The sequence below is a fragment of the Harpia harpyja genome, chromosome 21 (assembly GCF_026419915.1).
Source record: "Harpia harpyja isolate bHarHar1 chromosome 21, bHarHar1 primary haplotype, whole genome shotgun sequence".
Lineage (NCBI taxonomy): Eukaryota > Metazoa > Chordata > Aves > Accipitriformes > Accipitridae > Harpia > Harpia harpyja.
The window spans coordinates 8,593,139-8,618,940 of record NC_068960.1 but is presented as its reverse complement, the minus strand read 5'-3'; the positions used below and the strand labels follow the sequence as shown (position 1 = coordinate 8,618,940).

At 37.9% G+C, this 25,802-nt stretch overlaps 2 protein-coding genes across 11 annotated transcripts in view; one reads left to right on the top strand and one right to left on the bottom strand.

The window, feature by feature from the left end:
- LOC128134652 (radial spoke head 10 homolog B2-like) overlaps nt 1-17,753 on the top strand; it is a 24,193-nt gene extending 6,440 nt beyond the window's left edge. For 3 of the 10 annotated variants that reach the window (XM_052772655.1, XM_052772648.1, XM_052772657.1), the window contains 12 exons: nt 216-337; nt 803-992; nt 1,726-1,837; nt 1,922-2,001; nt 2,106-2,254; nt 3,081-3,188; nt 4,260-4,436; nt 5,224-5,352; nt 6,510-6,561; nt 7,086-7,202; nt 8,295-8,487; nt 8,918-11,190. In XM_052772655.1, coding sequence (XP_052628615.1) covers nt 216-337; nt 803-992; nt 1,726-1,837; nt 1,922-2,001; nt 2,106-2,254; nt 3,081-3,188; nt 4,260-4,436; nt 5,224-5,352; nt 6,510-6,561; nt 7,086-7,202; nt 8,295-8,487; nt 8,918-9,116 — 1,628 coding nt within the window. In that variant the 3' untranslated portion in view covers nt 9,117-11,190. Of the gene's footprint in view, nt 1-215; nt 338-802; nt 993-1,725; nt 1,838-1,921; nt 2,002-2,105; nt 2,255-3,080; nt 3,189-4,259; nt 4,437-5,223; nt 5,353-6,509; nt 6,562-6,904; nt 7,203-8,294; nt 8,488-8,917; nt 11,191-17,439 lie in introns of those variants that run through there. The other 7 variants (XM_052772649.1, XM_052772651.1, XM_052772650.1 and 4 more) reach the window with 7 other exon arrangements.
- On the bottom strand, nt 9,668-25,802 carry CCZ1 (CCZ1 homolog, vacuolar protein trafficking and biogenesis associated). Its single transcript, XM_052772658.1, has 15 exons — nt 25,569-25,802; nt 23,689-23,786; nt 23,474-23,567; nt 23,302-23,376; nt 22,207-22,254; nt 21,522-21,605; nt 19,014-19,189; nt 18,290-18,371; nt 17,587-17,648; nt 15,954-16,065; nt 15,310-15,343; nt 14,851-14,968; nt 12,410-12,568; nt 11,185-11,312; nt 9,668-10,022 (listed from the first exon to the last, which is right to left on the bottom strand). The coding sequence occupies exons 1-15, from the start codon at nt 25,674-25,676 to the stop codon at nt 9,967-9,969; spliced, it is 1,434 nt and encodes a 477-aa protein (XP_052628618.1). The 5' UTR covers nt 25,677-25,802; the 3' UTR covers nt 9,668-9,966.

Sequence of the window (25,802 nt, the reverse complement as noted above, 5' to 3'; positions counted from 1 at the left end):
ACTAGGGATTGGAGTTGACAAATTTACTCTTCAGTTGTTATGCTGTTGATTATGAAATCTCTACTCCTCACTATAAAGGAGTCTATTATTCTCAGTTCGAAGTCAGTAAGATAAGAAGGAATAATGTATGTTTTATTTTCCTTCTGTATGTGTATATATATTTTTTTTTTTAACTTCACTTTACTTTGTTCTAATTTATTTTATTTGCATGGTAGAAAATATCTCCATCATTAATGGTTTAGAAAATACTTCTATTCTGGGATCAAATATTGAGTTGGATGTATCTTCACTGCTTGACTTGTTGCCAAGGGAAGACAGACATGAAGAACTGAAACAAGTAAGAGTCTACTGTTTGATATTTTCAGTTTTCCTCTGCAGTGTGTTTCATAATATTTATTTCTGGTTTATTTGTATTAAAGTAACTCTTTCCATTAAAGAATTTTTAAAAAATCTGAAGGCCATGAAAACAGAAAAGCAAAAAGAATTAATAGACAGTATTGCCTCTTCCTGAGCTTCCACTAGAAGACAGTAAAAAATACGTTAATGTATCTGGAAGGGCATTCAGCAATTACCTTTGGCTACGGTGAGGTTTGTCTGCTGACAGAGACTAATGTATTTTTATCAGTCACCAGAAAATATGTATTATAACTACATTTGAGTAATGCTGTCACGAACACTTAACCAGGAATATGCTCTTCAAAGTTACAAGATCAAAAGCATTATATGCCCAGTTACAGGATCAATACAAGCTGATCCCTACTTGATGTGAGACAATGCTGAAAACATATCCTGCTTTATTTAGGTAGAATTTGCTGTGTTGAGGCATATTACAGAACTGAGAAGAGTTTACACCTTCTACAGTGGCTTAGGCTGTGATCATTCTCTTGACAACACCTTCCTCATGACTAAGCTCCAATTTTGGAGATTTCTGAAGGACTGCCAGTTTCATCACTCCAACATAACTCTTGCTGAAATGGATCGGATATTGAGCGGTTTGTATTTCTGTTGATTGGGGTGTAGAATCTAGGAATTTTAATAGTAAGCTGTGGAGAGTTGGAGTGGCAAGTTCTACTGACAGCTCAACTCTGGTAGTTAAGTAGCCCTGAGTGAGTACCTCTGTGCCTGTGAGTTCTCGGTGGATCCACTTCTCCAAGCACTTCAGGTGCTTAGGTGAGAAAATGCAAAATTAAAATACCACTTAAAAAGTTGTTCTAAAGAGCCATCTGTTCAAGTATTGTATTCACCCCTGGTCTTGTCATTACTATTACATGTAGTTTTAAGAGATCTGAGAAGAAGTAGAAGAAACAAATATTTTTCTTTTTTTTTTTCCAGTGCTCTTAACTTTGGCTTGCATGTAGTATGTTTTTTTTCTTCCATAGAGCCAGTTAATCAATCAATTCCATTTAGACCTGCAGTGGGATGCACTGCATTGTCCCTAGTATGTGAAGGGCTTAACTCCAACTTTGCTTCCCCTTTCATTCCTATATGCTGAGTGAATGCATTTCTAGAACCAGAGAATTTGATAAGATTCAGCTATAGGTGGACGGTTCTCCCTTGACCTGCTTGTTTGGAAGGGATGCTGTGTCTGGTCTGATTCTTCCAGGAGTGTTGTTAACACTGTGATAGGTAGAGGTGGAGAGGATAAAAAAGTCTGACAAGTCAATATGCCTATAAGCATTTTAATGTACATGATAGCAATAGACACTTATTTTTTAAATTTTTTAGGTGATAAAACACCACTTGAGGAGATACATTGTCCACGTGAGACTTTACTGTTCAGAACATTTTTGTCTTACCTTATTCGTCTAGCATTTCATATCTATCATGAAGAGCACAAGTAAGTTTCATCTTTTAGTGAAATTTATTTCAGTGTAATCAGTTTGAGTCTTCCCAGACAAGAGTATTTTTGTTTCAACTGTAGAGAGAAGGGTCCTTATCTGCAGAAGTGTTTCTTAGAAATGATGTCCAGGAATGTTATTCCCACTGCCTGTTGTATCCAAGGTAAGTAATGGTATTTCTTTTGTGCTGTGCAGAATTCATCAGTTAGTACCACGTACATCACAGTTTTATTGTAACAGTTATTTTTTCCCCATTAATTTTTAAAGGTATCTTATTTTCTGAAGAACGATGTACAGTTTTTGCCATGAGCTACATTGACAAATGTTGGGAAATATACAGAGCTTTTTGTAGACCGAGTACCAGACCTCCGTTTGAACCCACGATGAAAATGAGGCACTTCCTTTGGATGTTGAACGTAATAATCTAATTTTTTTTTTTAATTTTGTGTGATTAGATGTGCTTTATTTGTTCAGTTTATATGACCATTTTAAAATAACTCCCTGTAGCTTCTGCACAGTTGAAAAGTTTAAAAGGTAGGAGCGATGTTATTTGTACAAACTGTCCAACAAACATTAAAGGGACAGTTGTTCTACAGGAATTATTTATGTACTTTTGCAGGATTGAATTCTGATTTTGTACTTGATCATTTCAGATAATCCAATGTTAGACAAATGTGTTTTAAGTGAATATAAATATTTTTGCTAGCTTCCCCACCCCCATCCTGTAAAATGTATGTACGAAAATGTCTTACTGGTAGAACTCAAAGACAGACAGCTTTTGAAATAACACAGTAAACCATTTTAATAATGTATTAATTTAATATACTGCAAGATGAACATGCGATTCTTACTAAAATTCAGTAATTTGGGGACAGATCAAGATTACACTGAAGCTAGGGAACAATTCCCATTGATATGACTGGCTTTTGAGTCACTGTCACTGTTTAAATGCAAGCCTTTTTTTCATGAAAAAAATTAATAAAAATATCAGATGGCAAAATTGTAAATTTTTTTATTTATTTATAAGCTTTCACAAGTTCTTTCTTAACACTGTTATTGCAGTCTAGGGAAAATTTCCATTGACTTCAGTAAGGCCAGAATTTCACTCTGTCATTAATTATGTACGTGGAAATAAAATTTGAAAGCACTAGAAATTTTGATACAGGCTTTAAAGGGAGTTAGATTAAGTCCATGTGGGAATGCCTTAAGTGCTATTAACATGTAACATTTACTCCTACCCAGGATTTTAAACTTCTCAGCAAACAATTAACTGCTTCAAAACTTGTAGAAATACTTGTCAAAGATGGTCCCTCTCTACATGATAGCAGTAGTACCAACCTGGAGCCAGAGGTGTGTATGAAAAAACATATCATGGTTCGTTGCTACAGGAACAATTAAAATTCCTTTTAAAAAAATGCTGCAAATACTGTCCTATCTGCTAGAACAGGAGGAAAAATAATTAATTTATTCCAAAAAAATAAAGAGTGCAAACTTGAGCCTCTATTTTTGTCTTCCTTTGTTCTGCCTATATCTTCTAGTTTAGCTCACGTACTTCGATGTTTTTCTTATGTTACCCTTCTTAGTACAGTCTCAGCATACCTGACCATACAGATAGTTCCTTAAGAGTGCCGTAACCCAGAGGGTGAAATAACATTTCCAGGAGACTGCTGCTAGTAATAGTTCTGTCTGTGGGGCAGTTACCTGACAATATGTGTATACAGTGATAATACAGGGATGAATCTCAGCAGTTCCAGCTGCTGAGGCATGCACTGGAAATGTTAAGATAGGTCAATAATTAAGATGTGAACCTGCTGATCCTGAAAATCTGGTGTTCCAAGAAACCTGATGAGGGACATGTGAAGTGCTGCCACCTCAGTGAGGTCCAGTAGTGACTATAGAAGACACTTGTGCTGCCTGACAGCTGGCCTGCTATAGAGGATCTTCACCCTTAAAGAATTAGCTCTTACTCAGCGATGCTAAATGACATAATCAAATTTATTGCTTTAAACAGTATCTGATAAACTGAACACACAGTGTAAGTCTAGGGGATTCATTATATACCCATTCTTGGTGTTTCTGGAAGCATCATATGCAATTAAATGTTAAGGTAATAGCAATAGTTGTGTGTTATTTGTTAGAGAAATTTCTCATAGCTCCAGATACAGCAAAAAATCTATGCAGTATTTTATTTCAATATGACTTCTATAAGGTGTAACACAGTATATCACCTCCTGAATTTTTTGAGCTTTGGCTGTTTTCAGTTTTTCTTCAGAAGAAGGGATGTTTGACTAGGTAAGTGAGGCCAGCTAGGCTTTACAAACAATTGTGTTTGAGTTCTTTGGTTGCTCAGGTACATATGCCTGGTAATGAAGGGATTTTTGCAAAAATAATTAATTAATTACTGTGTTTGTTTTACTCTAGTTGGTTTTTCTTGAATTTGTTGAAGCTCTTCTTGATTGTGCATTGGTGTATGTTACCAGTGATATGATTAAAGAGCAAGTAGCTCGTGATAATCGGAAGAGAAGTAGCTTTAGAATCGAGGGCCTCTCCGAGGGAACCACAAATGTGTCTCTGTACCCAGAATATTCTCTGTCCCAGGTAAAGTTGATGCAGACTAGTTAATGTCTACTTAGAGGGTGAAGTCGGGCCCTGCAAATGTGCTATGTTTCCTGAACATAGAAAGCAATTTCCTCTTTTTGCATAAACAGTCATTTGATTGGGTCCTTCTGCTTTTTCTCTTTGTTGCTACCTTAGATTGTAATATCAGTATAGATAGTTTTAGCACATTTGCACATTTTCCTAGATACCTATAAGTACACATAAAGTACTTGCAAGTCTCCTGGTGGGGAACTGACAAATTGGTTGACTGGTGGAAGACATGCCTCTCCTACTTTAAGTCAAATGTCTAAAATTGCCCTGTAAAAATGGCATTGCAGTTGTATGTAGCAAGACTTGCTGTTTCTCAGCAATTAAGCTATGCTCTTTTCTTTTTGCTAAACTTTTGAATAAGGATTTTGTAAGTTGTAAGATGCTGCCTGTGACACTGGTGCAATTTAGATGCACAGAGTAGTTGAAGGCATGAATTAGAATTGTTATTATTTGGAATTGTGCACAAGATGAAAGTATTTTTATTAGTTCAAAGAGCATTCACAAAGACCTAATTTCACAGTCTCTGTAAGCCCGTAGTGCCACTGAACACAACTTCCCATTCTCTGGCCAATTGTTCCCATCCTACAGAACCCATTCCCTTGCATCACTGCAAGCATTAATGCAGTTGCACAGTGAAATGGTCCCGTTAAAATAGTCAAATTTTCCAAGACCAAAAGAAAATCTTGATTTAAAATGTACTGAACGTAAAATTCTTCTTGTGTTTACTTTTTATTAGTGCACGTACAGAAGTATAATTGGTGCAGGCATAAACGATGACATTTCTGAGGCAGCTGAGCTTTACACTTGCTTATGGTTGTCTTCAAGTGAAAGTGTCATATCACAAGATGAAATAAAGAAACATGAGGTATGTAAAAAGCCTGCACTGAAAGATGGAGCAGAGGGGTTGCAATTCATAGGTGACAGAGTAGCCAAGGTAGTTTTAAGTTTTGAAAGGGACTAGAATTTAATATTAAATACAATGTGTTTCCATTCCTGGATGCATGTATGAGCCTAGAAGTGGTTTTATTTATTAGCAGTTTCTATTGCTAATAAAAGCATTTGCTTCCACACGTACACTCAGCTATTATTGAGAATATTGGGTGGTATCTTCTACATTGACTAAAATGGTGAACAAAGCTACAGTTTTATCTTTATTTGCAAGGCAGGGAGTGAGAGGCTAAGTGGGCAGAGAGATTTAGAAGCACTGGGGAAGGTAACTGTAACACAATTCTTCCAGCAAACTTTTCTCATTAACTGCCTTTACAATTTTGTACCCAATGTGTGACTATAATGAGATTCTTGATATTCCAAGGGCAAATACGTTCTGTTTGATCCCTGTGATTTCAGGGTAGGATAGTAAGGATTACTGTTTTGCACTGGAATTGTGGAAATCAGACAGAGAATTTGGGAACTTCCGGACTTGTGGAAAATAAACCAACACTTAAAAAACAGAATTGTGTTTGACTTGAGTTTTTGTGAGACTTTTACTGTCACTCGTCTGAAAAGAGTGGCATCATCAGGCTGCAGAAGATGCTTCAGATGATAGTTGGAAAGATTTCAAAGCATCCTCGTCGGATATACTCTTGAATGTTGTTCTCTCATTTTCACTCAGTATAATTCCTGGAGTATATTCCTGTAGTTAGGAATAGAAATTCATTAGTGTTTCCTTGGGAGCAGATGAATAATAATATGTAGAGCAACACGTAAGAACAGAGGGACATGTATAAGAACAGGAGCTTTCATTGTCTGTACTTCTGTCTTTCCCTAGCTCCGAAATAGGGTAATCCTACTTCCCTGGCTGGTATCAAAGGTAAAGTGTTATGACTAATTTGCTAATACTTGAAAGTGTGAAACACTATGGTAACTTAAATGCTTTGAAATAGGCATAATTGCAGAATGCATTTGGTTGGCAGAATGCTTTGGAGATAGGAATTTGCATGACTCAAACGGACATGTGATTTCAGTTTTTAATTTGAACACAAGTCCAGGCATTTAGTAACTGAATTTAAAACTTCTTGCCAGCCACTGAGACCTTGTGAAGACAGAGGGCATCCTCTTCAAGAATTTCTACTGGGTGAGTACTGTCGTTACCATAAGCATCTATAAGCAGTGGTGCTAGAGGAGATTCACTCTTTTTACAGCTTTAAAGATGATTAAAACAGTAGCTGATCATTGAAACAGCTGGATGTATTGCAATTACAGAGGGTAACTGGATTCAGTTTGGCAATTATGACAAGGTTTACGTTTAGCTTTCCATACCTGCTATACACAGATAGGCTGGGCAAGTTTGAATCTCTGAATTTTTTGTGCTTTTTAATTAGAAGCTATCACATTTTCCTTAAAAAAAAAAAAAAAAAAAAGGCTTCTAAAAAGTAATTTCTTCCTCTTCTGTCCCACTCATTTGGGCATGGAAACAGGAGACTGAACTCTGCACTGTGCCTTCATTATAAACAAACTTTTCTCAGTACAGAAGTATTTCAACCACAGGTCTAGCTGTAAGGTCAGATGACAATTTGTATTTATTTGTGCTTAAGATCAAACCTGATATTTAATGTACAGAATTACAGACTGAGTAATTTTAATTTTCTTTCTTTGTAGTATCAGATACTGTCCCCTCATTTCACACAGCTCGTGGAGATACCAAAGATGTTCTGTCATTGTTCAGCTGGAAGGCACAAAAAGAACAAGATTTCTGTCCTGCAAAGGAATTGACAGGTAAAGCAGTCCTACTGTTTTAAGACTAACACAAAAAAATCCCTCGTAGCTCTTGAATTGCAAAATTTTAATTGTATATGCAGATTTCAGCTTGTCACAAGAGGGCAGTAAATGAACATTAATTCTGGAGGAAGATTTTAAAAGAAATTTTTTAAATAAAATGAAACTTAATAATTAAATGAGACATTTAAGTACTTACTTAAATAGTTTCCCTAATTTTAAAATGCCACATTTTATTTGTAGGGCATCTAAAAGCTGTAATTTGTATTTACTCTGAGAAACTCAATCCTCAAGCCTGGCCTTTTTTTTTTTTTTTTTTGTCTTGGACAAATAAAAGATATTACTGCTATGTCTTCCTTCTTTTACTTAATATAAGAATTATTATTAATGGTGTGCCACATTAGCTGGGGCAAGATGTCTTATGTTATGACAGGCCAGCATTCATGCAGAAGAGAAATCACTATGAGTATTTTCTATATGTTGAGGCTAGTAATCTTTTTATACCATCTCCCTTCTGGCCGAGTAGCAGATCTCATCTGGGTTGTTTTTCGTGCTTGTTAAATGTTTTCTACAGATAAAGAACCCAAATCTCAGAACATAGGTAGACAAGGATCTTTGTGTAGTCATCAGCTCTTTCACTGAAATCTGATGACTGAAAAATTACAGATCGGAAAAAACATTGTTTCTTAAAGAACCAGCAGATGGGCAGATTTTTTGAGTCACAACAACTGGATGCTTGCATTCAGTTCTGTTCTTTCAGGTAGTCATGTTTGTTCCTTCATTCCTCCATGCACAGGAGTCATGGATACTGAACTGTCATCATATTACTGCAGAAGACATTTATCATAGGATTAAAGGGGAAAGTTCATATTCTTTTGATGCCATTCCCAGGGACAAGTCACTCTGAAGACCCACAAAAGGGCCATCCCCTTTCACATGCATTAGTTAAACATTTCTCACAGTTGTCATCTTCTGTACCATGCAGAAGCCAGACCTTCCCATTGCAGTGTCAGAGCTGAAATATTGTAGTCCAAAATGCATTTGAAAGAGAAGTGCCCTACTAAATAAACATATTTAATTTACATGTTGCAGATGAACCAAAAGCAGCCAAAACTGAACAAGACGAATTTAGTCTGCGGCTGTGTCGGGTGCAAATCTTTTTTACAACTAAGTTCTTTCCTGCCTACCACCATGAAAAAGTGGTGAGGGAAAAAATAAAAGAAAATCAAATACAGGATGCTGAATTAGCTGAGCTGAGAAAGATCAAGGATGAGGAGCTGGCAAAGTGAGTGTTGTATTGTATCTTGAAGTACTGTTACCTCTTATTTTCTACTAACAAAATTATTGAAAATGAGAAGTGTGCTTTAATAAAGTAGTATAGCGTACTGTAACTGGGAAAACAAACTCATCCAGGTAGAAGCAGCAACATACAGAATGTAGCTCATGTGACTTCTGTTACTGTCAGGAGGCTTTCAGGTTACAGAAGTCTTAATTCTCTGATATTTCCTAGCCCTTGAGCCATGCTCTGTGTAAAGGCAGGTAAGAAATATTTTTTTTTTATGTACCATAAGTCAGACTTGAAGTGGTAACTAGACAGATTTTCTGCTTCTCTACAATATGACAGTTTATACTGCTCGTACTGCAAATATAGCTATAGTTGCTTAGCCAATACCCCCTCTCTTGCAGTACATTAAATTTAAATTTTGTTCACTCAGACTTATTGCTGGAAGAGAAGCAGAAGAGGCAAAAAGGCAAGAAGCAGCTGCAGCAGAAAAAACATTTGACTCCAAGCATGCAGACTTTAAGGAGTTAGAGGAGCGTGTCACACAGTTAGTACCCCCTCCAGAGGCACCCATTGTAGGACCCCCAGTTGTTACAAAGGTACCTGCTGGTAAAAAGAGAAAGAAGAAATAAATCTAATGAGAACTACTGAAGCTTCAAGTAAGTAAGTAAGTACTCTTTGAATAAGAGAAAAAAAAAAAAACAACAACCAACAAAAGAGCCACACTTGCAGTAAGGTCTAAAATAGCAGTATGATAAAACTGTATCCACAAGACTTGCTGGTGTCAGAGGGAAACTGTCTGCTCTTAAACCAAGGGTCTTGGGAAAGAGAATATAGTCATGTAAATGAGTATAACCCTTTAAACAAAACTATTCCAGAAGTCACTATTTGAGTTATACCTAAAAATTCCCTCAGTGTTAAACTGATACAATCATGACAAGGTATCAGTTTTTATATGTCCCAATGAAATGGTTTCTGCTTAACCATGGTTTATTTGACTGAAATACTGCATATAAACAAGTATGTAAGAATCGGACAATGACTTTAAATTGGGCTGAAGCAGGAGCTGCAAAGAACAGGTCAACCTAGAATGTTTGTTGAGGGGTCTTTTGTAACCAGTCTAGTTTATTAGAAACTTAGCAGAAAGTCACATGATACAAATGAACACAGGAAAACAAAAAGATGCCCTTAAAAGTGTAACAATTATTAGTTTTATTTTCCAGTAAAATATTCACATAACGATATCAGAATGGAATGGTACAGATGAATTCAGACTGGTTTTTAATTAGTTTGCACATAAACATCTTTAAAATCTAAAAATTTTATGATCAAGAGTTTACAGATTTTAGTAGAAATTTTGATTCTTACAAAGCAAGTATTGCTTTACTATTGTCATTATTCCAGTCAATAATATGACTAATAACTTTTCATGTTGAACAAGTGTCTGACATTTATTGAAGATGTCAATCAGCCCTTTGCAGATCAATCCAAGAAAAAAATATTATTAAACTGTGTTGCACAAAGTTTCTTCACTTCTTCTGTAAAAAAAAAAAAAAGAGAGAGAGAAGATATTTCAGTATGATATTTTATAGGAATCTCCACAAGAAAAACCCTGGGGATCATCAGGAGAATATAACTAAATTCAAACAGAAAAAACCCTAGGAGTTGCTAATGTAGAAATACATTTAATGTTACTCTGTCTTCAGTAAGAGAAGGTTGAGTCAAGTCTGACGTTTCACACTGTCTGAAAGATGAGTTGTATTCTAAGTGGCTAAAGTGTAAATGATGGTGTGAGTTTGCTGCTCGGCCATGCATCTTGTCAAACTTTTACACTGCAATAGCAGAAGACTTAGTTTCAACAAAAGGAAGTATATTATAACCCCTTTTCAGGGGAAGGAGGGATTAGGGTAGTCTGTTAAAGTAAGTTAGCTTTTTTTTCATGACAACTTTTGCTTCATGCTATTTGCAGACAATGTTTCCTAAGTTTATCAGGCACAGAAACACTCATTTACTGTTTCTGTATGGCAGGTTTGATCCTGAAAGACAATTAGAAATGATTGTGTAAGTCCTGCAACCCATTCCTCTTTTTAAAATTTAGGTTGCTGGGCTTTGGTCTTGGAAAAGTATTAATTCTTTCCCATCATCCAAGTGCTTCCTATTAAAACAGCTCTAAAATTGCTGCAAGACAGACTCAAACTGCCCTTTCTCTTCAAGTCTATATAAAAGCTTACTGCATCTTCAGGTTAATTTGCACTCTTAGTCATAGTAAATAATTCTCAAAACAGCATTAGAAACAAAACAACAATGGAATGAGGATCACTGGCAGCATAGTCATTATGTATAAGTAACCTACCCATGGACTACTGACAAATAAAACCTAACTCAGATGTAAATATATTCATCTCAGCTATAATACACTTCATTAATTACTCCTAAATTAAGCTTGCAGAGCTCTCCTCTATTATTTGAAGGAGGAAGAATGACTGATTAATAATTAAGAACATCTGCTGAATATTTATGCTGTTCTTTCACAGCTGGTAGAAGGCAGACTAAAACCTTATGCAAACTTACCTGGTCTGTCATAGATCAATCCCTCTCTAGATTTCTTGTAAGATGGATTTTATTACTTCTCCAGGGACATACATTACTAAAATGTATTCTTAGTAACTGTATTTAAAGGTAATAAAAAACAATCCTTACCATTAACTTCAATCAGATTTGCATTTTTTTGATTCAAAATAACATACAGTTCTCGCTGGTCTGACTTTTTCCCAACTACCCAGTAATCACTCATTGCCTTCACAATAATTTCCTCATCTTCATCAACTCTGAAAGAAGTTTTAGAAAGTAAAGAAGGTGGCAGCAAGTTCATCTTCAACAACTTTATTTGTAGTCATTAGGACAGCTTAATGTCATGAACTGTTGTGGTTGTGCAGTTTCAAAGAGACACTACCAATACTAACTTAGACATAATTCAGCAATCTAGGATGAAGGCTTCATAAACAGCTGCTTAGGACAATTACAGCCCCAGATGAGTAAATCATCAATTTGTCCATCAGCCAAATACTCCAATGCTTTGAAGAAAACACCTATCCTCCATACTGTTAAGGACATACTTCATAGAATTATGATTTGCTACACAGTGACCAAAAAGTTGGAGATGGTATGGTGATACTAAGCTTTCACATTTCTAACTGTTAAACCTAGAACTAAACTGTGCTGAACAACTAGATGTATTACATAAAGCAGTCACTAACCCAGTACTTCACAATATGAGGAAACATACTTTTTTCATTTATAGAAAAATGAAAACCTTGTCCTTAAGCAGAGTAGGAAAACTGCTACTTGCTAATTATAGACATCAATTATTCAGCATTTTTGTGTTCTTTGTTAATTTTTATAGTGACAGAGCATCTGTCCCACCTTGAAGAACCATACCCATTGACAAGAAGCCAGTTATCTTCTCTATCAGCAGTAACTGCAAGGTTTGCATTTCATCTACTGTCTAATCCCTAAAAGCAGCCAGCTTTTTCAGAGGATGGTATAATATAGGCAGAAGCAGGTTTCCCTGTCCTTTATACTACTTAGCCAGAGATTAGACAGACTTAAGTGCAAAAGCACTAGGCTTCACATCCTTTTTACGTTTGTTATGGCTACTCTGAAGTTTCAAACAGATGAGAGATTTTCTTGGATAGAGGCCCTGGTCCTTCTTCAAATTATTTTTTTTTAAAGGACAACAGAAGTTTTGTTTAAGACAGACTACTTCTAAACCAACACAAAATACCAAATATGACCCATGTTACACTATTTATCTCACAGAGCTATGAATAGCCATCCATGAACAAGACTACATCAAAGCTTCACTAATTTGAAAAAAATCTACTTGATAGAAGGAGTTGCAGACTATTTAATAGTTAAGCATTACCTGGAGAAGTCACTGTTGATGTCACCGAGAATCTTCATGAGGTCAGGGTGAACAGATGCAAGTGATACACTGGGTGTTTTCCTCATGTGAATGGTACTTTTCTCTGCCAGGTTCATGTGATTGAAATAGATAAACTTAAACTGAGGCTCCTTCTCAGCCCTAGGAATATTTTAAAAAAGAAAAAGAAAAAAGGTGACTTGTGAATACTGACGCATTCTACAAGCACAGGCTTCACAGGGAACATGTAACTAGCCAGTGCAAAGCTTACTCAGACATCCTGAAGTTATCTTCACATTGAAGAGACCCAAGTACATTAAGACTTGCGGCATGACCAAACTTCATTTTAACACACTTTCTTGGATGGGAGGGGTGGGAAAAGCAAGCCTGCCAAACCAACCAGTTTCTCCCCTTCTGCTGCTTAGGCTGCTAGTAAATAGACACAGGGAAGTCTAAAGGCATTGTCCCACTTCCCAGTAGTGGCTTGTTTGCATTTTTCTAATGAGCTGTTTTTCCTCTGTCCCCATTTTGTTTCTTTGCTGCTGTCCCCAGTGCCAGTCCAATCTGGTTTGAATGGATGCTAGGTCTTTAATTTGATCAATAAGTAATCTTCCACTCACATCTTTATTTGTTACAATGAAAAGAAAGAACTCTTCCTTGATCCAGGCAATTAGATTTCCTCCCATCATTTGTGTGGGCCAAGCAAGAGACTATTTTCAAACTCCTGCCTTGACAGTCTTCCTCCATTTCCTCTTTTATTAATAAAAAATCTGTCACTTAGAGCTATAGTTTTGGTAGAAGTCACAACAAATTCAGACTGGCAAAAACTGGCTGTAACAATTGGTACTTCAGGCTATGTATTATTTAGAATCAGGGAGATACTGCGATGACACCACTCACCTTAGCAAACAACTAGATACCCTTGCTCTCTTGTCACCCAGATGCATTAGCGTCAAGAAACTGTATCATGTTTTCAGGACACCATGGCATTAAACTTTAAAAGAGTTAAAGCTGCCAAAGCCAGTCCCAGATGACATTAAAAAACTCCAAGCTTAATGATTTAGTAGATTGGCACAATTTCAAGCACATCCTATTCTATACCCTGCGATTTTGCTCATTTGGCATGCTACCACTACATGAGTCCGGTCAAACACCTATCTTTGGTTTAATTCCTCTTTTGTTGTCATATGCAATGCTGTTCTTGCTTCCCCAAGTAACAAATCTATCTAAAAATAAATACAATTTTATGGAAAATCAGCTATAGTTCCAAGTGAAGTATATTTTCCAAAGCATTAACATCCTTTTTCATTTGACCTTTTTTTTTTGCCACTCAAGTAGTTACCTTAGTCCTGCAAAATAGAAAAAATAAGACAGTTTCTTCCTCACCTACCATACATGGCAACACTTCAAGAAGCAGTAATTCTGGAAAAAAGTACTCAACTGTAAAGCTTATATTGTAACCAAATAATCCACTCACTAAAATCCCCATTTCAAACTGTTAAACAAAAGTTGTTCTAGTATCTAGACCTTCATTTTCCTTTTGGATTTGTAACAGAATTAGAAGTTACATATACTCTGTCCAAGCTGTAAGTACTTTTGTCTAAGGCAATACTCAGAGCTAGTGGTGTCAGCGTCCACTTGATGTGAAAAATACATTTCCTATTTTAACATTATACAAAATAGCAGAAAGTCAAAGCAGAAGTCAAAGGAAATCAGCACAAAGGATGTGGGTACAAAGACAGTGAGTGATCTTTTTATTTTTTTTTTTTTTTTTTAAAACTCAATTGTTCTACTAGCCCAAGGGCTATTTGTGAACATTATGAGATTCTGTTTTCCTCAAGAAAAGTTAGAAAGTATAAACTGAAGTTAAGATTTTGCAGGAACGGCTACTTTTCTACTTCAACGTGGGGGACAGTGACAGAAGACTACCACGTCCGTTGGCATTTTTGCCATCTGGTATATATTTTTGCAAGCACAGTAATCTGTAGAACTCATCATCTGCATGGGTCAGCTAGTCTCATTTCACATATGAAAGAAACAAAACCTAGAAGTTCCACCTCTTGTATCTGAATAATCTGCTGACAGCTGGGGGTTGAGGAAGCAGAATCCCAGTTGATAATAGTGAGACTTATCTTAATATTTACATGATTCTTATTCTGCAACAATTATGCACATAGAGGAAAAAGGTTTCAGCCACACAATAAACATCTGTTCCTAAATTAGTAACATGTATGTTGTTACTTCAGGGAGACCTAAATATGCAACAACAGGCACTTTATAGATGCTTAAGATGCAGAAAGGTAGATAAACATCATTTAAAGTACACAGTTAACTTAATGCTTTCAACATTTGCACTCATGTTGCCATTATTTAAGTTGTTCATTAAACCTAATTTTTAACCAACTAATGAGGGACTGCAGCAGGAGCAGAAACGTGGTACAAACCCTGATATTCTCTTGTTGATGTTGTACTGTTCACATATGTCTGATGCTAACACGGTGAGTTGAGGCCCAACAATGCTGTCCAGTTTACGGCAAAACTCCAGCGTAGGTGGAATTGAAGCTAGGTGATAGGTAAAGAAAAGGGAGAGATGAGATTCGCTTCCCACAGTTGAAGGTACAGTTTCTGTAGTTGTTTTCTTTAAACATCGATGAGAGGCCTCTCTCTTAATTATAACCTTCTGGATGATTTTGAAAGTCCATGGCTAACTGAAGCAATATTTACTCATTTTATTGTGTATATTGAGTTACTTATACCACTGGAACAAAACCCAAAAGACTGATAAAAGCACTCATGAAGAGGCTCAAATAACAAATTAACATGAGTATTTTTCAAGAGTAAAAACAAGTTGCATTTTGTACTAACTATGTCTTGCCAAATAAGTGATGCTAATAGGTACTTACCATCAATCATAAAGCAGACAGCTGCACTCATGGCCTGGAACAAAAAAGTTAAAGCAAAAAAACCATTTACAACAGGTTACCTCAACTACCTCAAATAAATGACAATACTTCAGTGAGGTCACACACAGGTAAACCAGTTAAAAAAAAAAAATCTACTTCAAAGGTAACACTTCAATAGGATAATCTCTTTGCAATCCTGCACAACACAGGATAGTTAAGATTTTAAAAACTGTTAACTGGGCTGAATTTTAAGTTGTAGGGGAAAGGTAAAATTTGCTAAAAATGCATTTTATGCAAGGATATATGTCTGCAAGAAACTTGCATTTAATTTAAAGAAATATTAGTTTTTTGTTTTATTGATTAATACTACATAAAGCCAGGTATTAAACCACTTGAAGTAACTGAAGGCTGGTATTTTGTTTTAATAAAACAACTGTTTTGAGGAGGGTACAGGAGAGGGAAAAAGAGGATTCAGGCTTTAAAGCTTGTTGCTAGAAACACCAAAGAGTTTTCTGTCTCTTTGCTTTAACCTGGTCATCTGAATTGTATAGAAAGACACATTGATAAGTACTTCACATCCTTGTCATCTTCATTGTATATAGATTCCTAATTCTGTGGAATAATTGCATAGAAAAACATAATACCTTATAAACAATTAAATGAAGCTCTTCATAAGTGTCATCAGTGTTAACAAATATTTTGGGGAAACGGCATTTTGCTTCCGGATCGTTAAGATTTAAAGGTCCAGTAAGAAACCTAGAAAATAATTCAATAGGTGAGATACGATGAATTCTTGCATTTCATTTTTTCCTATTTAACAGATGTTCTTGAAACTAACAATTACTTGTGTCTATGAATGTATTTGAATACAATGAGTTTTCAGCTATCCAGATAGGCACAGAGCCCTTAATATATTATCTCAGCACTCTTACATTTTCAAAGTATTATTTGCATATATGCTCCAAAGAATTACAGAAACAGAATCAGAAAGCCCAAATAACGCTAAGGAAATAAACTGTGCAGACCAAAGGAACAACAAAACTCTTTCCACATTCAAGTTGTGACTTCTCTTTAAAAACTCTTTTTTTGTTGCTACTCGGAAAGCACTCTTCCTTTGCTTTCCAACAGTACGTTCAAATTAGTTTTATGTAAAACTGTGGTGTGCTAGAAGCACGTAAACTTGGAGGGATGTGGGGGACAGATGGATGGGACAAGGAGTGTGTGCCAGCACCTTCATCCCAAAAGAATACAATAAATCAGTGTCGTGGTTTAACCCCAGCCAGCAACTAAACACCACGCAGCCGCTCACTCGCCCCCCCCCCACCCAGTGGGATGGGGGAGAAAATCGGGAAAAGAAGCAAAACCCGTGGATTGAGATAAGAACAGTTTAATAGAACAGAAAAGAAGAAACTAATAATGATAATGATAACACTAATAAAATGACAACAGTAGTAATGAAAGGATTGGAATGTACAAATGATGCACAGTGCAATTGCTCACCACCCGCCGACCGACACCCAGCCAGTCCCCGAGCGGCGATTCCCCACCCCCACTTCCCAGTTCCTATACTAGATGGGACGTCCCATGGTATGGAATACACCGTTGGCCAGTTTGGGTCAGGTGCCCTGGCTGTGTCCTGTGCCAACTTCTTGTGCCCCTCCAGCTTTCTCGCTGGCTGGGCATGAGAAGCTGAAAAATCCTTGACTTTAGCCTAAACACTACTGAGCAACAACTGAAAACATCAGTGTTATCAACATTCTTCTCATACTGAACTCAAAACATAGCACTGTACCACCTGCTAGGAAGACAGTTAACTCCATCCCAGCTGAAACCAGGACAATCAAGCAAGAGGAATTACTGTGATTAAAGACAGACATCCAAACCCACAACTATTCAAAATAATGTTGCCCAGCTGATTAAGTACAGAATTCCCCACTCTGACATGCTGAGTACAGAGGGAAAATAAATAGATAAATCCCTAGATTAAATCTACACCTTTGTCTGAAGTGCCTGACTGAAAAGAAATGACCGGAGCAGTTCCAAAATTTTTCATGCAGTGCATTAAGAACAGTGGGGAAGAAAAATAAATGTGCAGTAATGTTAATGAAGCCTTTTCTCTTTTTTTTCCAGAGGTCAAGTTTTACATTGCACCAACTACTGTGCGACACTCTGGAATGAACTGTGTGTGGAAAACGTACTCAAAAATACATGTACTCCTCTCAAACATTTTGTCCTTGAGGGAAGAAGCAGTAGATGGTGATAGTAAACAAGAACTACCTTCCATAGTGTTGTAGATTTCCTGGCATTTCAGCACGTATTGGAGAATCTCTTCCTGCTAACTGAAGCGAAAAAGAACACAGACAAGAAAAAACAGCTTAGAGAGGTATCTTCTGTTACATTTTGTGGACTGTCTTTAAATCAAAGCAAACCATTTGCAGAAATCACCACTCGTGAAGATACATACTTTGTGTAACATGAAGGAGATAAAGCTAACGTGTAAGAGATGCTGATAGAACAGGGCATTTTGATTTTGCATTTATTAATTTTAAAATTTCGCTTATGGAGCTTTTTGATGGGGGGGAGGGATAACTAATTCCATGTGGTCTTACGGCACTCCATGCTGCATTTAACCATTAAGCTGAAGCGATTCATTTGCAATACTGGGCAGTCATCAGGTATCGACACTGAGTAAACTCCCTATCACTCTCCCATATCCAAATTATCAGCACAATTCCTATTGTAAGCATTAGGTGCAAATAGTACTGAGTTCAGTGAAGTGTCCCGAAAGCAATACATCTCAGAATTTCTAAACTAAAATTTAAGAGCAGGGTGCATAGAAAGAGAGATATTCCTCTCTGGTACCTCTTAGTGGTACCAAATAAACAAAGAAAATGAAGAAAAAAAACCCCAAACACAAAACCCCAAACTAACCCTGCCCCCCCCCCCCGCCAAAAAAACCCCAAACCTCTAACTACCATACCTCAGGCTCCATGTGCCTTGGAAACAGAGATGTCGTGAGATATTTGTATAAAATTCTCATGTCATCTTGTTCCAGTCCACTCCTAGAACATCAGAGAGAAAAAGAAATGCAAGTGATGTTTGTGCTGCAGTTCAGATCACATGTTTTCCTCTAACCAAAACTTAGGCAAAGCACATATCAAACTAGAGTAGCAACATTTCGATGTCTCAGTAGATTCAATCCCAGAACATTCATCTTTAATAAAATGTTACGTTTATTTGCTAAATACAAACCACATCTAAATTAGCTGTAAACCAGAAGAGAAATAGAAACAATATTTAAACAAAGATCAAGTTTGCTATTCTTAAGTCCATTTTTAAGTATAACTCTTCACAAGCATTGCCAGTTTCCTGGTTCAGAACCGTATGAAGAACAATCCTTTAATTAACTGTCTCTACTAAAGGGTCCTACAGAGGACCTTGTATATATGCACAGAGGCTCTTAGGATGGAAATTACAAGGATACTTCTCTAGCTGCTCCTCAGGCCAACATGGAAGTAGTCATTTGGTACAGGTTAGAGATTTTAAAGCTAAAGACCAATGCCTTTCTTACATATCACTCATCCTACCATTCAGTTTTATCATTTTCATGCAACTCTTTCACTGATTCAGAAGCTTTGCTATTATGGCACTTATTTATAGGATAAGAAATTGAAGACACACAAAAGAATTATTGAAGTACCTACCAGATAAGCTGGTCATTGTAGAGAAATGCAGTATACTTGACTATGTTCAGGCTTTCTTCCATCCTGTTAATAAATGACTGAATTTTCAAGTAAGTCATCTTATCCAGTGGAAAGAAGCTGATTCCACAAAACACATCCAGCAGATCGCAAGACTGTAAATGCAGTGTCTGCAAGTACTAAGAGAATAATGACAGTTGTTTTTTAGAATTCAGAAAACTTCCAACGTGTAGATTTAAATGACAAATTTGAGTCTAATCCCCAGTAATCTAGACTAACGATCAAAAAAAAAAAAACAACCAAAACCAAAAAAACCCCACCCTTCCAGTTCTGCTTGTATGACATACTCCTTCATGGGGGAACAGACTTTTTAGCAGGGTCTGTAGCAATAAGACAAGGGGTAATGGTTTTAAACTAAAAGAAGGCAGATTCGGACTAGATAAAAGAATTTTTTTATGATGAGGGTGGTGAAACACTGGAACAGGTTGCCCAGGGAAGTGGTAGATGCCGCATCACTGGAAATATTCAAGGTCAGGCTGGAAGGGGCTTTGAGCAACCTGATCTAGTTGAAGATGTCCCTGCTCATTGCAGGGCAGGTTGGACTAGATGACCTTTAAAGGTCCCTTCCAACCCAAACTGTTCTATGATTCTATGTGTGAGTGTGTGAATGTGATTCCAGGTGTCAGCTTGCTATTACTTGATCATAGTGACAACAGCTTTTAAGGCTAGCTGAAGATCTTTTGAGAGTGTAAGAAAGCACAGCCTAACTTACTAATATTTAATTTCAGAAGTAACTCTGTAGAAATATTAGCAGATAAATCCATTAGCTTTCAGTGTGCAAAGGAAAAGATAATTTCTATTATTCTCTTTCTTGCTAGACTGTAACCTTTACCAAGAGACTTGAAATGCACTATCAAATGTTCTGCTCTGTGAAAGATGAGTTATCCAATGGCTCCCTCTACAGTCATTTCACATTACCAAAACAACCAAGAAGTAAAATACTTGCAGACAAATCGCATGACAGATCTCTGCAACAGTTTATAGTCTAAGTCTCATTTCCTTTCAGTGTTTCAGTCCAGTCTAAGCCTGCCAGCAACATGTAGTCAATTCGTTCAATAGGGTTATAACAGAACAATGTGCATGACTAAATTTTTTAAGCATTTCTAATTCCCCAGCGAAAAAAGGAAACTTTTCCTTGGATTTCTTTGTTATGCAAATCCATAGCAATTACTGTTTTATCTTCAGTAGGAACTTCAAAGAAAAACAATGTTTTAAAGATAAAAATCTATTACTTCCGTTTTTGCCATGTTCTATTTTTTAACTTAGTCTAGACAGAAATATACACCAGCTAATCAAACAAGTACTCCTTGTGCCAAGAGTGTTCATTCTAGAGTCTCTTACAAAAAACAAGCAAAAACCCTCCCAAAACCCACAAGCAAAGGCTGTGCTAAAATCAGACTGAACTGTACTTTTGTTTACACTATCACAACATTGTGTTATTTTAAAAACCTGTTAGGAGAACAAAATTTTAAACACCAGTACACAGTGTCTACTCTCCATCATTATCAGAGATACCAATATTCACATCTCTACCACAAGAGAATTAACTGCTGACAGCAGTCCTCTGTTTCCTCCTCCCATGCAAATGAGAAAAATAGGTGCAGACAGACACTTGGGTGCCATCTTTTAAAGCTAGCTTGATGAAAGTTTTCATGTAGGAACTCAAAATTCTGCCAGACATGACTACTCAGTCAGTCACTTTATGTGAAAAATACCTGAATAGTGTTTGATGGATTTCTTGCTCAGAAATAGGTTTTGGTTTCCCTCCTTTCACTAAAACATTTGCTTTTAAAGACTGAAATTAAATTCTGAAGACTAATTATAACCAAGGCAATATTTCCTGAAACCTTATCAGACATGACTACTAATTCCACATGGGGTGGGGGGTAGAAGTTAAAAATTACAACTATCCATTACTTCACAGTACTATAGGACTTTAAGTCTGTGCTTGCAGGTTGTGGAATCTCCACCCCCAGGTATTTTCAAGACTCAACCAGCCAAAGCCCTGTGCAGTCTAGTTTGAATTCAGTGTTACCCTACTTTGAGTAGGAAGCTGAACTGGATGACCTCTCCAGGTTCCTTCCAACCTGAATGATTCTGCAACAGTTACTCAAATAGGTCTGCACAGACTGTTACCACACTAACCAATTCAAACATTAAAACAGAATTTCCAAAGAATGAACATGATTCCATCGAAAAAAATATCCAACAGCTAAGCCATTCCATCAAGCCATAACCTTGCTTGTGGTTCAACTCCACTTACAGAACCTACCACATTAGTAGGAAGCAGGAATTATTTCCAAAAAACGAGCAACCAGACCTTTCGTGTTGCCACTACACCTTTTCCACTGCTCGTGTTTTATAGCCATACTGCAGCCACTTTGAGAAGATTTTTGCATTTTAATTCCAGTGCAGAATCACACTGTATGTGCCTGAAAGATAAGGTCTTACCCGATGGAAGAATTTCTCTAGTCTCTCCTTTAGAACTTTTACACCTCCATCTTCCATGGCTTTCAGGAATGTACCATTGAAAAGCTAATAGTTAAAAGAAAAAAAAAAAATCTGTCAGTTGGGTAGTCATTTAAAATAATTTCTTATAACTTGGCCATGAATATAGCTAGATTACAATACAGGTCCTGTTTCTCAGTATTTGGACCCCACATAGATCCAAACATACCCCTTCTTTATTGAAGAAACATCTCTGAGGTTTGCAGAGTCCAGCTATATATGGCAGCAGAGGCAGAATTAGAAAAGAAAACTAACTGTGTCACTTAAGTATCTTGTGCTCTTACTTTGTAACAGCCAGATTGATGGCCTTTATCCAGTATTGTTTCTCCAACAGATAATATCTAACACCATCAAAATCAAATGCTTAGTAGTGTAACTGCCCATGAAAAGAAATCTGGACTTCACAGAAATTAGAAAGCTCTTCTTTTTACAATAAGCTAACGAACCAGCACAGGTAACTGCAAAAGCTTTATTTTCCTCTTCCATCAGCACCATTACAGCTTCAGGAAGAGAGCAGACAATAGTAACAAGACAAGAATGTCAGAGCAATGATGAGCTTGCACATCCAAATGGTACCACGAGGATCTCTTCCTCTGCCCAGAAGAGGAGCCTCCAGTATTAACTCTACCTTGTACATGCTGTAGCACTGCTGTAGGACCGAACTATAAACCTTGTCCTGCAGAAAAGAGAGCAGGACATTAGTATAAGCAGAGGCAGAATTTCAAATATTTTGGCTGAGCTCCATGTAACATGTTTTCAAAGAGCCAGCAAACACACAAATTAGAGCAATCAATCTCTGAAAAGTTAAATAGCACTTTCAGTCAGCATCTAGAAATTTCTTTGTACTTACAAAGTACTATTTCTATAAAGGGAGTCCCTTCCACCCTTACATTTAATACCAAAAGCACCTTATTAACTCATGCACAAGATAGCAGTTACAAATAGGGCCCTTCCCTAAGGCCAGCGGTCAGTGAAAATTAACTTATATTTCTGACTAGTTTTCTCTTCATCCAAGTCAAAGGCTAAAGGAGGTGGGACACCATAGCAGGTTTTTATTGAGCTAGGATCTTAACCCAGATGAAAAAAAAAGACTATTTTATTGTTTGTCTGGCAAAATAAGAGTGCCTGTGACACCAATCCTTTTCTTAGAACACAGTGAGGACCAGAACTAGTGCACACTGTAATGAACGGAGGCAGCATAAGCAACCAGCTTTTTAAATATTATTCCACCCAGTCAAATACCCTTCCTGTATACAGTTAAACTGACCTAATGATACTGAAGTTTGGACATGAAATCCCATAATAGTTATGAGCTGTTTGTTTTTCCAGATTATTAGTAAAGATTACTAGCAGTCTGAAGAAAGTAGTAACATTATACTTAAACCTAATAAAAATACGTAATGTAAAATCTTGCAAGATCTTTATTAAACAAACAGATCCTAAGAAAAATTCACCTATTCCAGGCTTAAAGTCTCACAGCTTTATATTTCACCAATGTTTATTGGGTGATCTTGAACTGCTATCTGGATAATGCTCTCTCTTGCTCTCTTTAAACTTTATTGAAAAGTACTTAGCCCTTTTTCCATTTATGGAGATATATTTTTATATATATATAATCAATTTGGCAGCAGTTCAAGAAGAATCAAACTAAGATATTTCTGGAGGTACTCTTAAAATGTAATAAAACTCATTTGGGAAAAAAAAAAAAAAAGTTCAGTATTACCAGTAATTCTTCTTCCTGATATTCATAGACTGGCTTTCCATCTTTGTGTTTTTCTATTATCGGATTCCGTACAACCTAGAAAGTGGAACAGGCTGGTATTAGACAATGCAGAATGCATTGAGAACATTGCGATATAATGTTTTAGAAATATGCATATCACATGCATAAGTACCATGACCATCCAGAAGTTTTCTTCAGGTTCATGGAAAAATTGTCTATTCTTCTGCGTATGTAGGGATTTTGCAGGTTTTGTTGGACTAAAAGTCCTGGAAAGAAAACATATATGTAGACATAGATATTTATACACACAAAAAGAAAACATACGATGGGAAATTTAAACTACAGTGCTTGTGCTAATACAATGAGCTATGCAATCAGGCTGCATACCTTGTGAATTGTACTATAGCTTCACATAGTCCCACATTTCTAATTTTTTCATTCTTTTCTACTTCATTGGGGTGATAGAAGAGAATCTTCTTTTCCTCCTAAAATTTTAAAACAGAATCAAAGCAAATGCATTTTAACAGAATCAGAGTTAAAGAATACTGAGTTCATGGTTTGCTTGTTTTTTAACTTTAATCCCTTAATTTCCTAGGCTGATTTTTATCTGTAACTAAAAGGGCTTCTGTAATAACAGATAAAAGGCATATTTAAGCACACTTAAACAGTCAGTCATCCCAAGATATCTCAAAACGCTTTATAAATTGAAGGCTATTGAAATAATAGGCCCTCGTCACTTCACAGCTCGTTCAAAGCAAGGCTGGCTTCAAAGCCAGCTCAGATTGCCCAGGGCCTTGTCCAGTCAAGTTTTGGAAATCTCCAAAGATGGAGATTCCTCAACCTTTCCAGGCCCCCCTCTGCTGTTTGACCACTTCACTGTGAAGAATTTTTTTCTTCTATCTCATTGGAATTTCCCTTGCTGGAACTTCTTCCGTTACCTCTCATCTTTTCATTTCAAGGACCTGACTCCATCCTCTATAGCCACCCTTTAGGCAGTGAAGACAGCTATCAGACCCCCTTCCACATCGTCTCTTCTTCAGGCTGCACAAATCCAGTTACCCTAAGGCTCTCCTGCTACATCACAGACTGCGGCCCCCTGACCGACTCAGGGGCCCTCCATTGGCCTTGCTTCAGTTTGGCAGTATTTCTCCTGCTCTGGCAAGCCCAGAGGAACACAGTGCCCACCAGCAGTCTCACAAGTGCTGAACAGAGGGGAAGCAATCACTTCACTTGACCTGCTAATGCATACTCACTCAAAACAGCCCGGTACGCTGTTTTCACTGCCACAAGGGCACACTGCTGATTCACGTACAACCTGTTGTTCACTTAGGACTCCCTGGTCCTGTTTTGCAAAGCTGCTTTCTAACCAGTCAGCCCCTGGCCTGTCATGGTGCACGAGATTATTTCATTCCACACATGGGACTTTGCATTTGCCTTCGTTGAGCTCCACGAGGTTTCTGCTAGCCCATTTCCCCAGCTCGCTGAGGGTCCCTCCGAATAGCAGCCCTACCCTCCAGCGTGTCAACAGCTTCCCCGGTTTGGAGTCACCCATGGACTTGTTGAGGGTGCACTCAGTCTCATCACCCTGGTCATTAGTAAGTATGTAAGTACACTGCCCTGTTCAAAAACTATTAAAACTAAAGATTATCACATGAACCATACAATACACTGTTATCTAAAAACAGAGGCTCTAGCTTCTTAAATTTACTTATTAAAGATCACAATGGCAAGAAAATACTAGCAATAACTTGAATCTTGAATTTATCCCATTTAAACACTAAGCTTTCTACCATGCTGTATCTACCTGGAGAAAATTACTTTTAGAAAAAGTTACTTCCTCAGTAAAACGTAGTTACCAACAGACCAGCTCCCCATCTACAATATTTTACGTGCTGCTGTCGAAAACCCCCTCGGCTACCGTTCCTTTTTAGCCCGAAGCAGAGGCAGACCTAGACGCAGGTGGCACTCGTCCCCGGCCCCGCCGAAGACAGACGAGACGCGAGCCCCGGGCGCGGGCACGGCGGCCGCGGGCAGGGAAAGCCGCGGCTCCCTCCTCCCCAGCGGCCGTCTTTGTTCGGGGATGCTCGGCGGGGGGGGAAGCGTTAATCCCGCGGGCGCAGGCTGCGGCCCAGGCCTCGGGGAAGGACGGCAGAGCCGAGACAGCCGCCCCGGCACCCCCCCGCGGCAACCGACCCTGGGACAGAGCCGGGCCGGGAGGCTTCCCTCCTCTCCCCACAGCCCCGGGACGCGACGCCCCGCTCCGGTACCTCTCCCTCTTTGGGGCCCAGCTTGGGGTTGTAGATAAAGAAACTGAGCAGGGTCGGAGCGAGCTGTTTCTCCTGGCCGGCTCCCCCCGCCGCCGCCGCCGTCGCCATACTGAGCCTGAAGCGAGCGCGCCTGGGGCCGACAGCCGCCACACACCATCAGGGAGCAGCGCGGGGCCCTCCACCGGCACCGGCCCCACGGCACTTCCGCCTTCTTTCCCCCCCCGCCCCGGAAGA